General features: G+C 51.4%; 2 protein-coding genes across 2 annotated transcripts; one reads left to right on the top strand and one right to left on the bottom strand.

Moving 5' to 3' along the window:
• Positions 1-5: 5 nt before the first annotated feature.
• LOC129684205 (adhesion G protein-coupled receptor A2-like) lies at positions 6-7,862 on the top strand (the record flags this gene model as incomplete). The annotated part of the gene is given in 8 exon segments (XM_055617283.1): positions 6-41; positions 43-229; positions 2,134-2,333; positions 3,259-3,386; positions 3,695-3,818; positions 4,274-4,419; positions 4,880-4,969; positions 5,200-7,862. Coding segments are annotated over 8 exon segments (2,181 nt in total), but the record flags the coding sequence as incomplete, so codon positions are not given.
• Brf2 (BRF2 RNA polymerase III transcription initiation factor subunit) lies at positions 7,766-13,376 on the bottom strand. The gene is made up of 4 exons (XM_055617284.1): positions 13,115-13,376; positions 12,178-12,237; positions 10,850-11,171; positions 7,766-9,000 (listed from the first exon to the last, which is right to left on the bottom strand). Exons 1-4 carry the CDS (start codon positions 13,266-13,268, stop codon positions 8,286-8,288), a joined length of 1,251 nt encoding a protein of 416 aa, XP_055473259.1. The 5' UTR covers positions 13,269-13,376; the 3' UTR covers positions 7,766-8,285.
• Between the last annotated feature and the right edge of the window lie 353 nt (positions 13,377-13,729).

The raw sequence follows: 13,729 nt of genomic DNA, 5'->3' as shown, positions 1-13,729 counted from the left end.
TGTCCCCTCAGAATAGCGTGGCCCTGGCCTCCATCCAGCTGCCCCCCCAGCCTGTTCTCAACCCTTCCGGCTGCCCTGGCTCCCCCAGTCCCTCCAGATTGCACCCTGCAACTGCTGGTCTTCAGAAATGGCCGTCTTTTCCGCAGCCATGGCAACACTTCCCGTACTGGAGCAGCTGGGCCTGGCAAGAGGCGTGGTGTGGCCACCCCTGTCATATTTGCAGGAACCAGTAAGGGACCAACTTCCTGCACGTCGTCTGTCTGTCTTGCCCCTTTCATGTCTGTGGCTCCCCACTGCCCTGGTGCAGTTGGCAGAGGATAGCAGAAACCTTACCATATCTCAAGGGGGGTGGGAGCGGAGATGGCCTGTCAAGGAAGAGATTGATGGTGAGAATAGGCTTGGAGGGACATGATTTTATATCCCAGACAAAAGACAGTTTTATATCCTAAGCATATGACTTATCAGAAAGCCTGTAGGCACAAAGCCTCATTTCTTTCCCTCCACACCAAACCCCAGGCTTCTTACACTGCCACACATGGGCTCCGGGTAGACAGGCAATATGGCATGAGCGCATCCTGGAAGCATGTACCACCTTTGGTGTTATAACCTGAGGGCCATGGCCTTCCCTGCAGAGGCCGCTGCCTCCCTGAATAGCAGAATACTTGAATAATGCCCCTGAGCTACTCCAGCCAGAGGCTCCTTGGACTGCTACATCAGTAGTCCTGGTGAGAAGTGTCCCAAAGGCAAGACAGCTGTGGCATTGAGGTTAGAGGTAGGACTGACACAGTAAACCCCGAGGGGAACTCAGAACTTCCAGACACAGCACATAGGCTAGAGACTAGAGCAGGAGGGAGAATTGTGGTGGGGAAGGACCAACTGCCTTGTTTGTGGTGTGGTCCCCAAGAACTGAGTGGATCACTGTAGCCCTGTCCTTAACTAGTCTGTTCCATCAGGACCAGCACCACCCCCCCCCCCCCCCACACACACACACAAGCTACACACATGTGTCTTTCTGAGTCCCGCTTCCCTTCCATCTTCCAAACTCTGGGCTTGCTCACCGGGCAACCTCCATCTACAATGCCATCTGAAAACACCGCTGTACATGTCAGAGCTCCTTCATGATTGGTTTATTATAATGTCTACCTTCTTGTACGTGCCATGCAGGGTCTCCTGTGTGCCATGAACATGCTGCCATCATTACCCTAGCACCCGTTTCTGTTCCTAAAATGGGATCTTTCCAGTCCGGGTGGGAACACTTGTTAAGTATCCAGCATGTGCCAGCTTCTGCTGGGCTCAGGTATGCTCGAGCTCAGACAGTTGTATTCTTTGCCCTTAAGAGTGCACACGTTGGGGCTGGAGAGATGGCTCAGAGGTTAAGAGCACTGGCTGTTCTTCCAGAGGAGCCAGGTTCAATTCCCAGTGCCCACACGGGAGCTCACAACTGTCTGTAATTCCAGTTCCAAGGAATCTGACACCCTCACACCAATGCACATAAAAAAGGGGGGGGCACCATTCAGCAGAGAGGCACTGCACAAGTAGTTAGAAGTGAGCAACTGTGGAAGGTGCCTGGACCACGTAGTTCCGACATTCATCTGAACCTAGTGAGGGGCCCGGGAGGCCTTCCTTGAAAACTCAAGTTTTTCTGAGACCCGAATGATAATTCATCAGAGGAAGGATCACTCGATGTTGTCATGGGTGAACAGGTGTATTAATGGAGAGATAGGGAGGTGGGGGTGGGGAGCGTATGATGCATGTCACAGACACACTCTCCCACATAGGCCTGCTTAGTGCCTTTCTCAGGTTTTTCTCCTGTCCCTATGTATCCCTCCTTCCTGAGGCCAACAGTTCTTTTTAGGGATTCCTCCTGACTTGGCCTTTCCCTCCTTCCATGTTAGCGCTGGGCTCCTAGGGTGGTGTTGTACCCCGCCTCCTCCCCCCCCCCCCCCCCGTTCCACCTGCCTCTTCCTCTGAGACAGAGGAGTCTCCACTGAGTCGCCCTGGGTAGACTGACCCAGGACGACCGTAGCTAGCTCTTTCCCTAGGACAGCAGTATCCCAGCATGCTCTGCTTCATCACTCCCAGCAGCCTTCCTAACAACCTCGTGTGCCCATGTGGACTTCACTGTCCTTGCAGGTGGCTGTGGCGTAGGGAACTTGACTGAGCCGGTGGCTGTCTCACTGAGGCACTGGGCTGAAGGAGCTGATCCCATGGCAGCTTGGTGGAACCAAGAGGGGCCTGGAGGCTGGAGTTCCGAGGGCTGTAAGCTCCGCGTCAGCAAGCCCAACGTCAGTTCCCTGTACTGCCAGCACTTGGGCAATGTGGCTGTGCTCATGGTATGTGTAATGTGTGTGTAGAGGGAGGGGTGTGGAGATGAAGGGAGGCGAGGGAACTTGTGTGGGAGGCAGGGACTGTGGTACTTTGATCACTTGGAACCACAAGAAAATGCAGAAAGGACAGCAGCCTTGTGCTCCGTTGATGTCAGAGTTTATGGGAAATGACCCTCTAGCCTCTTCCACGCCTCTCTATCTTTCAAGAGGGATCTGGAACCATCTAGCTTGGCCTTCAGGTCTCACATATTTTTGGTATGTTTTGTTTGTTTGTTTGGTTTGGTTTGGTTTTTGAGATAGGATTTCTTGTAGCTCAGCCCACTATCTAGCTATGGATAACCTTGAATTGCTGATCCTACCCCCAAGCTCGGGGATAATAGGCTTGTATCACCATGCCTATTTTGACCTGAATTATTCTAGTTGAAAAGCAACTTTTCATCCCTTCCTCCAACTTTTGCTGCTACTGACACACAGCCATGTCACAGACAGCTCATCTGGGTTTTCTTGAATTTATTTTTATTTTATGTGCATTGGTGTTTTGCCTACAAGCATGTCCATATGAGGGTGTCGGATCCTCTGGAACTGGAGTTGCAGACAGCTTTGAGCTGCCATGTGGGTGCTGGGAATTGAACCTGAGTCCTCTGCAAGAGCAGCCAGTGCTCTTATTCACTGAGTCATCTCTCCAGCACCCTATCTCTGAGTTTTCAACTGGGCCTCTGAAAAGAAGCCCCCAGAAAAGCAGAACTGTAGAAGAGGCAAGGTAGGCAGGAGGCTGCCTGTGTTCTTGAGCAGCTGTCTTCAAAGTTGCATTCTACCCGCCCAATGGACTAAAGCATCTAGGTGCAGGTCCAAGGCTGGCTGGGAGTCAGGATGAGGGAAATGGCTTAGTACAGACAGGGACAACTCAATCCTTGTACCCCCTCTCTCCCAGGAGCTGAGTGCGTTCCCACGGGAGGCGGGAGGCTCTGGGGCTGGACTGCATCCTGTTGTGTACCCCTGCACAGCTTTGCTGCTACTCTGTCTTTTCTCCACCATCATCACCTACATCCTCAACCACAGGTGAGAGCTGGTCCAGGGAGAGAAGGAGAGGTGGGGGAGGGGGAGGGGGGGAATGTCTCACTGCAGACTGGCAGATGTTTCTTCTTCAGGCAGGCCCACGTGACTTGGCCAGGCTCTGGGGTTGGGGCACACATTTTGGAGCTGGGGGTGAGGAGATGAAGGGTTTTCTCCCCATTACACACAGTACATTTACATACATGCTCATTGGTAATTTATTTTCATTATCATCACCATCTGCCTGCCCCAGCCCTCACACCAGCCGCAATGGGGTTGGATAGCTCATTAATAAAAGACTCTTTCTGGGGCAGCTCCATCCATGTGTCCCGGAAGGGTTGGCATATGCTGCTGAACCTGTGTTTCCACATGGCCATGACCTCTGCTGTCTTTGTTGGGGGCATCACTCTCACCAACTACCAAATGGTTTGCCAAGCGGTAAGAAGGGAGCGGGACTCTAAAATGAGTGACTTCAGAGGAGGAGGGGAGCGTAGCAAGAAAAATAAGGTTCATGGAACTCGCCCTCCCTGCCCAGTTCCCTGTTTTCTGTGCTAGCCTTGTAGGGTTGGAAGGGGTGATGTGGAGAGGATCAGTAATGGTCAGAGTAGCACAGAAATCACTGAAGGTGGGGCTTCAAAGTGGAGTGTGGGGGGTCCCAGTGGAGGAGAGGTCTTGTGCCAGACAGCCAGTTATGCCTGGGTCCTGGAGGGTCCCTGGGGTGAGAGGAAGCCCTGGATGGAAGCAGAGAGGACACCAGCAAGGACCAGTACGATGAGTAACTGGGTGGGATGCTGGAGACACGGGGACAGTGAGAACATACTTGGCCATTGACATTCCAGGGTGTAGCCCAGTCAGCAGCTCAGGTCCCAAGCCTCAGTGCCTTGACCTTGTAGGTGGGCATCACTCTGCACTACTCTTCCTTGTCCACACTGCTCTGGATGGGGGTAAAGGCTCGGGTCCTCCACAAGGAGCTCACTTGGAGGGCGCCCCCTCCAGAAGAAGGGGATGCAGCACCATCAGGTCCTCGACCTATGCTCCGGTAAGTGCTTTCAATTATCAGCTATGGGAGGGCCCACAGGACCCAGGACAGGTGTAGCAAAGCTGGGGTGGTTGGGGGTGAATACAAGATCCCGGGGATTGCTCTCCAGAGGCAAGAGGCAAGTATCTCAGGCCTGACAAGGGAAGGAGGTGACAGTAAAGGGCATTGAGCAGGGACCCCCAAAACTTCCATGACAACCCTCACCCTGACTGCTTACGGTCGGAGAGAACAATTTTGGTTCTTGTCCCATAGAACAGTTCTTGGCCAAATTCTAAAGAAGCTGCCCTACCCTTAGGGGCCTTACATCCCTGCCCCATCCCACCTTTCCAGATCACTCAGCCCCAAACGGGACAGGGGAAAAGACAGACACGTCAATTGAGGGTTCTGAGCACCCGGTTCCCTTACCTCCGGGGCTCCATCTCTCTGACCTTCAAACTGCCCTCCTCCCTCCCACCCCCAGGTTCTATTTGATTGCTGGAGGGATCCCCCTCATAATCTGCGGCATCACCGCTGCGGTCAACATCCACAACTACCGGGACCACAGTCCCTAGTGAGCACCACTCCCCCCTCCTGCCTCAACATCACCATCTACCTGTCCCAACCTTCACACCAGCCCCATGCCTGCTGATCCACCCAGCTAGAGAGCCCCTGCATGTTGACTAAGCCAGGTCCTGCCTCACCGCTCTGCTTCCCACATCCTACCTCATCAACCGCCCAGCCTGTGCCCCGCCTCCAGGGCTCTCCCAAGTCTTCACCCACTATCTCTGTCTTCCCCCCTAGTTGCTGGCTGGTATGGCGTCCAAGCCTTGGCGCCTTCTACATACCGGTGGCGTTGATTCTGCCCATCACCTGGATCTACTTCTTGTGTGCGGGCCTGCATTTACGGGGTCATGTGGCCCAGAATCCAAAGCAGGGTAACAGTAGGCTCGCTCTGGAGCCAGGGGAAGACCTGAGGGGTTCCACCAGGCTCAGGAGCAGTGGCGTCCTCCTGAGTGACTCTGGTTCCCTTTTGGCTACAGTTAGCGCAGGAGTAGGGACACCTGCGCCCCCAGAGGATGGTGATGGCGTATATTCTCCGGGAGTCCAGCTGGGGGCGCTGATGACCACGCATTTCCTGTACCTGGCTATGTGGGCTTGTGGAGCCTTGGCGGTATCTCAGCGCTGGCTGCCGCGAGTGGTGTGCAGCTGTCTGTACGGTGTGGCAGCCTCAGCTCTGGGCCTCTTTGTCTTCACCCACCACTGTGCCAGGCGTAGGGATGTTCGGGCTTCCTGGCGCGCCTGCTGTCCTCCTGCTTCGCCCTCGGCCTCCCACGCCCCGCCCCGGGCCCTGCCGACTGCTGCGGAGGATGGATCCCCGGTGTTGGGGGAGGGACCAGCCTCCCTCAAGTCCTCCCCAAGTGGCAGCAGTGGCCGTGTACCGCCTCCCCCCTGCAAACTCACCAACCTGCAGGTAGCCCAGAGTCAGGTGTGCGAGGCAGGCGTGGCCGCCCACGGGGATGGAGAGCCAGAGACCGTCGGCTCCCGCAGCCTAGCTCCCCGGCACCATAACAACCTTCATCACGGGCGCCGACTACACAAGAGTCGGGCCAAGGGGCACCGAGCCGGAGAGACTAGTGGCAAGAGCCGGCTCAAGGCGCTGCGCGCAGGCACGTCCCCAGGAGCTCCCGAGCTGCTGTCTAGTGAGAGCGGCAGCTTGCACAACAGCCCGTCCGACAGCTACCCGGGCAGCAGCCGCAACAGTCCCGGCGAGGGCCTTCCGCTCGAGGGTGAGCCCATGCTCACGCCGTCGGAGGGCAGCGACACCAGCGTTGCGCCGATCCCTGAGGCCGGGCGCGCCGGGCAGCGCCGCAGCGCCAGCCGTGACAACCTCAAGGGCGGTGGCAGCGCACTGGAGCGGGAGAGCAAGCGCCGCTCCTACCCGCTCAACACCACCAGTCTTAACGGCGCCCCCAAGGGGGGCAAATATGAGGATGCCAGTGTGACCGGTGCAGAGCCCATAGCGGGAGGATGCATGAAGACGGGCCTCTGGAAAAGCGAGACCACCGTCTAGGGCCAGGTTTAGCATGGGCCGGTCACACCGGCTTGTTACTCCCAGATCCTCGGTGGTTCAAGCCCTCTAGGGATGTGTAGGCTTGAAGTGGCCATGCTGATGGCTGCCCTTGGGCTCACCGTCTTTAGTTACCCAGGCTGGGGACGGAGAGGCAGATGCTTGCCACTCGTCTGGTGGACTACCCCTCAGTAGGAGCGACAGACAATCCTAGACCGGTTGTGATGGCCAAGATGTTGGTGCCCTCCCAGGTAGGGATAAAAGTTCCGTCAGTCTAGTGGAAGAGCCCAGCCCAGGTAGGCTCAGGAAAGGAGAGGGAAACCTGGGAACTGCATTGGCCTCTTCCGGCCTCACAGGGGACCATATGACTGTCAAGGTCCCAGGCCTCTTCCCAGGTTTTGGCTTGGGAAACCATCTTAGCAGATGAGCCAGGTGCCCTGCCAGGGGTGTGACAGGTGCTGCCTTTTCAGATCAACTATGCAAGGGGTGGGAGGAGTGGGGCCCTGTGGTAGGCAGCTCTAGAGATCGGTAACACGGAGGGGGCAGGTGGGAAAGGTGCTCAGAGAGATGTAATCCCCAGGGAGTGGTACACAGTTCTTCCAGCAGAGTTCAGAACAAAACCTGAACTCTACACACCCGAGACAGTGATGCCCCTGGTACCTGAAGACTCTGGGGGAGGGCGCTGATATTGGATCTGGGCACAACCTATATAATGGTCTGAATGAGACTCCACTTAGCTGCTCAATTAAAGTACCCACCGCCTGCTCTCAGCCGCCCAATTCTGAGGGACTGAGGGAAAGTGCCTCCATGAGGCTTCTATGGCAAAGCCATGCTAATAATCCAATTTCTAACTCCAGTTAGAAAACTAAAGTGCCAAACCATCTCCCAACTCGCTGAAACCCAACCACACTCTGGGGCAGCATCTGGGTCCAGGTTGCTCAAGAGTCTCTGCTTTCACTACTTGCTAAAAACTCCACTTTTCCCAACTTAAATTGCCTTTTACCACAGATCCACATGGAAGTAGAGTTCTTGGGCCCTGTGAAGCAGGAGGGAACCCAGGTCTGGTTAGGTGAGAGAACCTAACCAGAATGGGGAAGGGAGGATCCAGCCTCCTTGAGATGGGTCCCTTTATTTATGCTTGCTGCACAGACGATATTAGAGGGAAAAGCTTTGTATTACTCTTCCACATATGCTGGCTGCTGTTTACATACCCTGCCAATGCCTTAGCACTGGAGAGCTTTTTGCAATATGCCAGGGAAAGGGGAGGGAGGGAGGGAGGGAATGAAGTGCCAAAGAAAACATGTTTTAAAGTTCTGGTTTTATACAATAGAATGTTTTCCAGCAGATGCCTCTTTGTTTTAATATATTAAAATCTTGCAAAGCCCTTTGAGCGACAGCCGTAGTCCAGCCATGGTCCTTTTGTTAATGTAGACGATCTTAGGAATATTCAAAACTAGAGCCTACACTAGACAGGGGCTAGGAATTGGGGTGCCTGCTCATGGAATGCTTGATATCACCAGGAATGCCAGCTCTTTCACAACAGCGACACATTTACTTCATACTAGGGCAGAACAGAACTGGGCAGATTCTTCAACAGGAAGAACCTTAGGAATAATCCATCCCAGCTGTAGATGACCAACTCGCTCAACTGCACCAAGGGACAGGACTTTTGCCCCTGCTGACATCCTATACACCTCCCATCTTGCTACTCTTGGTCCCTTTAAACGAGAAAGGCATATCCAAGGGTCATACTTCTTGCAATACAACAGGCCTTTCAATAAGCTGTAGGCAGAATTGAATACACCTCACAGAATGTGCATCAGGGAGGGTTAGGGACACTCATGGCTGCCTGGCTAGCAGCTTGGGCTCTCTGAAAGTCTCTAACTTCCTGAGGGGTTCGCAAATATTGCTCTATCTCACTATCAGAAATGTTCTCGTCTCCAGTCACTACAGAAACAGGGGGTGTGGGATGGGTCCGTTTGGGGGGCTTCAACATGCAGGGTGGAAGGAGAAGGGCAGGACTGGCAGGACGCTTCTTCTTGGGCAAATCCAAGGCACCATCCTCTACCTCTTCTTGCTGTCCTTGCCCCTGCTGCTGTAATTCCTCGGTCTCCACCACCTCTGTTCCATCTCGAAAAGCCATTCGGAGCAGTATGTGGCGGTGCTGGAGAAGGTCTCCAATGTGTTTCACTACTGACCGCTTATCAAGTTTAAGAACTTGTAACCAGGCAAGCTGGCTGGCCATCTGAAGCAGCACAGCCTGGAGCTCCTGCAGACGAGAGGCAGCCGGGTAGGGCAGGTCCACATTTGCCAATTTACAAAACCGGGCAAGAGAACACGTCAGTCGATCTGAAGGCCGCAGAGACTGCCATGCCAGGAAGGTGGCTGCAGTGATGATAGGCAAGGGATGCCGCCCAGTCACTAGCCATGTCTCATTTGCCAGCTCCACCAACAGCAAGGTTCGAGACAGCATCTTGTCTTTGTCTTCCACGTATTTGGGTGGCATGGATGGGGAAGCTTGGAACAGTTTGAAGCTAAAACCACCAAAGTGAGAGCCAAGTGAATGAATGATATGGGTGCCCTTCCAGGGTGAGAAGGGGAGTTCTCCCCAAAAGGATGGCAAAGCTGTTTCATCCTAGAGATACCCAAGCTCACTGGGGAGAGAGATACTAAGAAAAGGGGGCAGACACTTGGCAGATGAAGGACACAAACAGTTGAGCACCTTGCTGTCCGCACAATTCCAATGTCCTCATTCACTTAGGATATGGCTAAGCATTATTGTTTTAAAAAAACAAACAAGTAAACACCCCCCGCCAAAACAAAACAAAACAAAACATAGGGTCTCATCATGCTGTTTAAGCTGGCCTAGAACTCCTGATCCTCTTGCTGCAGCCTCCAAATGCTAGGATTAAGAGTCTGTGCTACCATACTTGGTCAGTCATTTTGTGGTGTTATTTTGTTTTAAAGTATACTAGTCAAAATAAATAAATAAATAAAAAATAAAAAAAAAACAACAAAAAAAGGCAAACTAAGGATAGGAGTGCACAGCTGTAATCCCAGCACTGAGAAGATGGAGACAAGATGATCAGAAGTGCAAAGTCAGCCTGGGCTGTATGAGGCTGTCTAAAACAAAACAACAAAAGATGCCACTACTCAGCAATCAAAAATAAGGAAATCATGAAATTTACAGGCAAATGGTAGCATCTAGAAAAGATCATTCTGAGTGAGGTATCCCAGAAGGAGAAAGACACACATGGTATATACTCACTCATATAGTCCTATAAGATATGATAAACATAATGAAATCTATACACCTAAAGAAGGTAGACAAGAAAGAGGACCCAGGGTAAGATGATCAATCCTCACTTAGAAAGACAAATGGGAGGTGCATTGGATGTAGGGGAAAACAGGTAACAGGACAGGAGCCTACCACAGAGGGCCTCTGAAAGACTCTACCTAGCAGTGTATCAAAGCAGGTATGAAGACTCATAACCAAACCTTTGGCAGAGTGCAGGGAATATGAAAGAAGGGGGAGTTAGTATGACATGGAAAGGATAAGAGCTCCACAAGGACCAAATATATCTGGGCACAGGGGTCTTTTCTGAGACTGACACTCCACCAAGGACCATGAATGGATATAACCTAGAACACTCTGCTCGGATGTAGCCTGTGGTAGCTCAGTACCCAATTGGTTTCCCATAGTGAGGGGAACAGGGACTATTTCTGACAGGAACTCAAGGGCAGGCTCTTTGACCTCCCCACACCCCAAGGGAAGAGTAGCCCTGCTAGGCCACAGAGGAGAACTTTGCAGCCAGTCCTGAAGATACCTGATAAAACAGGGTCAGATGAAAGGGGAGGAGGTCCTCCCCTATCAGTGGACTTGGAAAGGGGCAGGGAGGAGATGAGGGAGGGAGGGAGGGTTTGGGAGGGAATGAGGAAGTGGGATACAGCTGGGATACAGAGTTAATAAAAAAAAAAAAGATCCCACTAACACCTTAGCTTCCGACCTTGTTCTACCACTACCTAGTATCTCTGGACACCATATGGAGGTGACCCTGCTGGAGTAGGGCTACTGCACATGTGACACGTGGCCCCTGCCATCTAATTCCAATAACTGCTCCTGAGTGGCCCCACCCCTGCTTTATGAATGGCAGTTATTGGAAGGGATTTTCTTTTTTTTTAATTATCACAGTTCTGTGATGAAAAAGGAATTTGAAAATGACAGCACCTGGGAATTGTACAAACTGTATTAACCTCATTAGTAGTAAGCACAAAATAGGAGTGGCTCTCACATCCTGTGAGACAGGCTCTGGTAAGAGCCAGACACCGCTGAAAGAATGCACAGGATATATCCCAGCCCACTGTTCCCTCCTGGACACGAACCTGCCGCAGTAAGACTTCACCAAGTCTTCCAGGCACAGAGAGGGCACATCCAGCTCCAGGAGCTTCACTATCTGCATGTAGGTGCCGGAAAACACATCCAGATCCGCATACAACAAGGCACAGATGGTTCCCATGGTCAGGGGCCAGTTATGTTGCCGGCAGGTTATTAAGACACAGCATCCAACTAGCACTTCCTTCTTCTGGAGCCTGGCAGCACGAATGCCCGACAGCTGATAGGCCTTTCGGTAGTAGGAGACTGCTGTATCCTCAAATGTTTGTGGCAACTTGAGAATTCGACACAGGTCTCTTACCCGACGGAGATCTGAGAAGACATATAACAAGCAGAGTGGTCAAAGGAAGTAGTGTGTACCTACTAGCAAGTTCTGCTGGGGCTTAACTTACTTCTTTTAAACTTGCCATACACACCAGATGTACCCCTAATATGCCTTTTTGTGCTAACAGGGAACTTGGTGTGACCATGTGTTTTGGAGCCAGACCCTAGATCCTCAAGCATGCTAGGCAAGCTCCTTATTGCTAAGCCATACTGCTAGCCCTTTAGACCTGTGGTCCTTTTAATGGTTCAGAACATTGATGAAAAGGTCACATTCAATCCACCACCTTTATATGAGCTACTTCGACTCTTTTTTTTTTGTACTGGGGATTGAACCCCAAGCCTTCCTTACACATGATAGGTGCATACTCTATCACCAACCTACCCCATAGCTTGAAGCCAAGCTTTTACTCAGGTTCCTTGAGGCTACTTTAAGCCCTGTGTAGACCCAAACCTTCATTTACCTCTATTCCTTTTGGTTTTTAAGACACACTCAGTATGTAGGCTGGGCTGACCTCAAAGTCTCTGTTTGAGGTCTCTCAAACAGAGGTCCCTCACTTCTCCTGCCTCACCTCCTGAGTGCTGGGATTGCAGGCATACACCACATCAATAACTGTTTTCTTGTAGCCTACCTTATACCAACAAGGTATAAGGTACCTTATTGAGAATAAGAACATACACAGACAGATGAGGTCATCAAGACAACTGTCTTTAAAGCCACTGTGTCATAAAAGGTTGATTCTCGGGCTGGAGAGATGGCTCAGCAGTTAAAAAGCACTTGTTGCTCTTGCAGAAGATGTGGGGTTTGGTTCCCAGCATCCACATGGCAGCTCATAACTATCCTTAACTCCAGTTCCAGGTGATCCAACACCCTCTTCTGACTCCGTGGGCACCACACATGCACATATACAAAACACCACGATAAAACAGTGAAAGAGTACAAATAAAACAAAGCTGAAACTTAAAGTGGGGGAAGGGGGAAAGGCTCCATTCTCACCTCGTTGCTGGCTGCGACTGACTTGTTCGTTTTCCCCTGTGCTTCGAGAATATGCCACTTCTGAAAAATAGCAAACAATAAATAACTGGCTTCTGTTCATCACCTGACCACATAAGGCCACATAAGGAGACTTCAAATTATTGTGTATCTACTTCCATCTCAGAGAAGATACCCATCCACATAAAAATGAAAGCTTATCTGTTTTTTTAAAATGTCTTCAAGAAGCACCAAATCCGGAGACGGACAGGACAGAACTATATAACACAGCACCGCTGATTCCAATTTCCCAGTAATTTCTCTGGTGTGTTCAATTTTTGAGGGCTGCACTAGTCAAGGACGAAGGCAATGGTTCTTTACCTTCCTAATTTGGCGACCCTTTAATACAGTTCCTCATGTTGTGGTGACCCCCATCCAGAAAATTATTTTTATTGTTACTTCATAACTGTAATGTTGCTACTGTTATGAATTGTAATGTAAATATCCAATACGCAGGATGACTCCTGGGTAAAAGTCGATCGACCCCACTGGGGTCACACAACCCACAGGTTGAGAGCCGCCATACTAGAGCAATGGCGTGAAAGGAAAGGAGCATTTTGCCTATTAGTGCTAAAAACTACGATGGGATAATGGTTCATGTTGTATTTCCAAATAATTTACCGGCAATGCTTCAACACTGAACAAGTCTGACATGATGAGTGAAACCTTTCCGTTTCATTCATTCACTATCCAGTATACCCACTAAATGCCAGACACCGTAGTAAGTACTGGGAAAATAGAGGAGAGCACCCTCCTCCAGCTAGTTTGTTTACTTAAGCTAGCTTCTCCCACATTTAACTGTGCGCATGACCAAGAAAAGGAGGAGCTAGGGAGAGGAATCCGGGTTTAAGCACTCCAAAGCCCCAGGCTGTCCCCAGGGTCCGGGGACAGATGCCAGTACCTCTGAGGTTGCCTTCGTCGCTGAAGGTGGTAGTAAGGACCCCTTCGGTGACCACGCAACCGCATTCGGAGCACACCAGCTGGCTCTGAGTATAATGTGAGTCTTCCACGAGCTCAGAGGAGCCGCAGTCCGGGCAGCGGCTGCCGTTCGGCATTTCACCAGTTGTCAAGAACCGCGGTAAACGCGCGGACACCCATTCCTGAGAACATATAACTGTGCGGCAGCCGTAAAGGGGAAGGGCCCTTATTCTGGATGCACCTTTTCTTTCCGGTCAGTTGGACAACAAGCTAGTGGTTTGCTCCGCCCCTCGGCCGCACACTTCCGGTCTCCTCTATGGGCTCGGGTAGAAACATGAGTTAGAAAGAGAGGTTCCGGGGCTTACCCGTGTCTCAAATTCTCTGGTTGGGCCACTTGGGAATTGACACATGTTACAGATGAGGAATTGCTGTCTACAAAACACTGTTTGTCTTTTAAAAACTTATTTAGCTTATTATTTATTTTGAGACTATCTTCCTTATGTAGCCCAGGCTGACCTAGAATACTGATCTATTTGCTTCTTCCTACCACTTGCTGGGATTACAGGCTTGTGCCACCTTGCCTGATTTAACCTCCTTT

This window comes from Psammomys obesus, unplaced genomic scaffold (assembly GCF_907164565.1).
Source record: "Psammomys obesus unplaced genomic scaffold, mPsaObe1.curated_primary_1811, whole genome shotgun sequence".
Classification (NCBI taxonomy): Eukaryota; Metazoa; Chordata; class Mammalia; order Rodentia; family Muridae; genus Psammomys; species Psammomys obesus.
The sequence above is the reverse complement of the archived record's forward strand: the minus strand, read 5'-3'. Positions and strand labels throughout refer to the sequence as shown.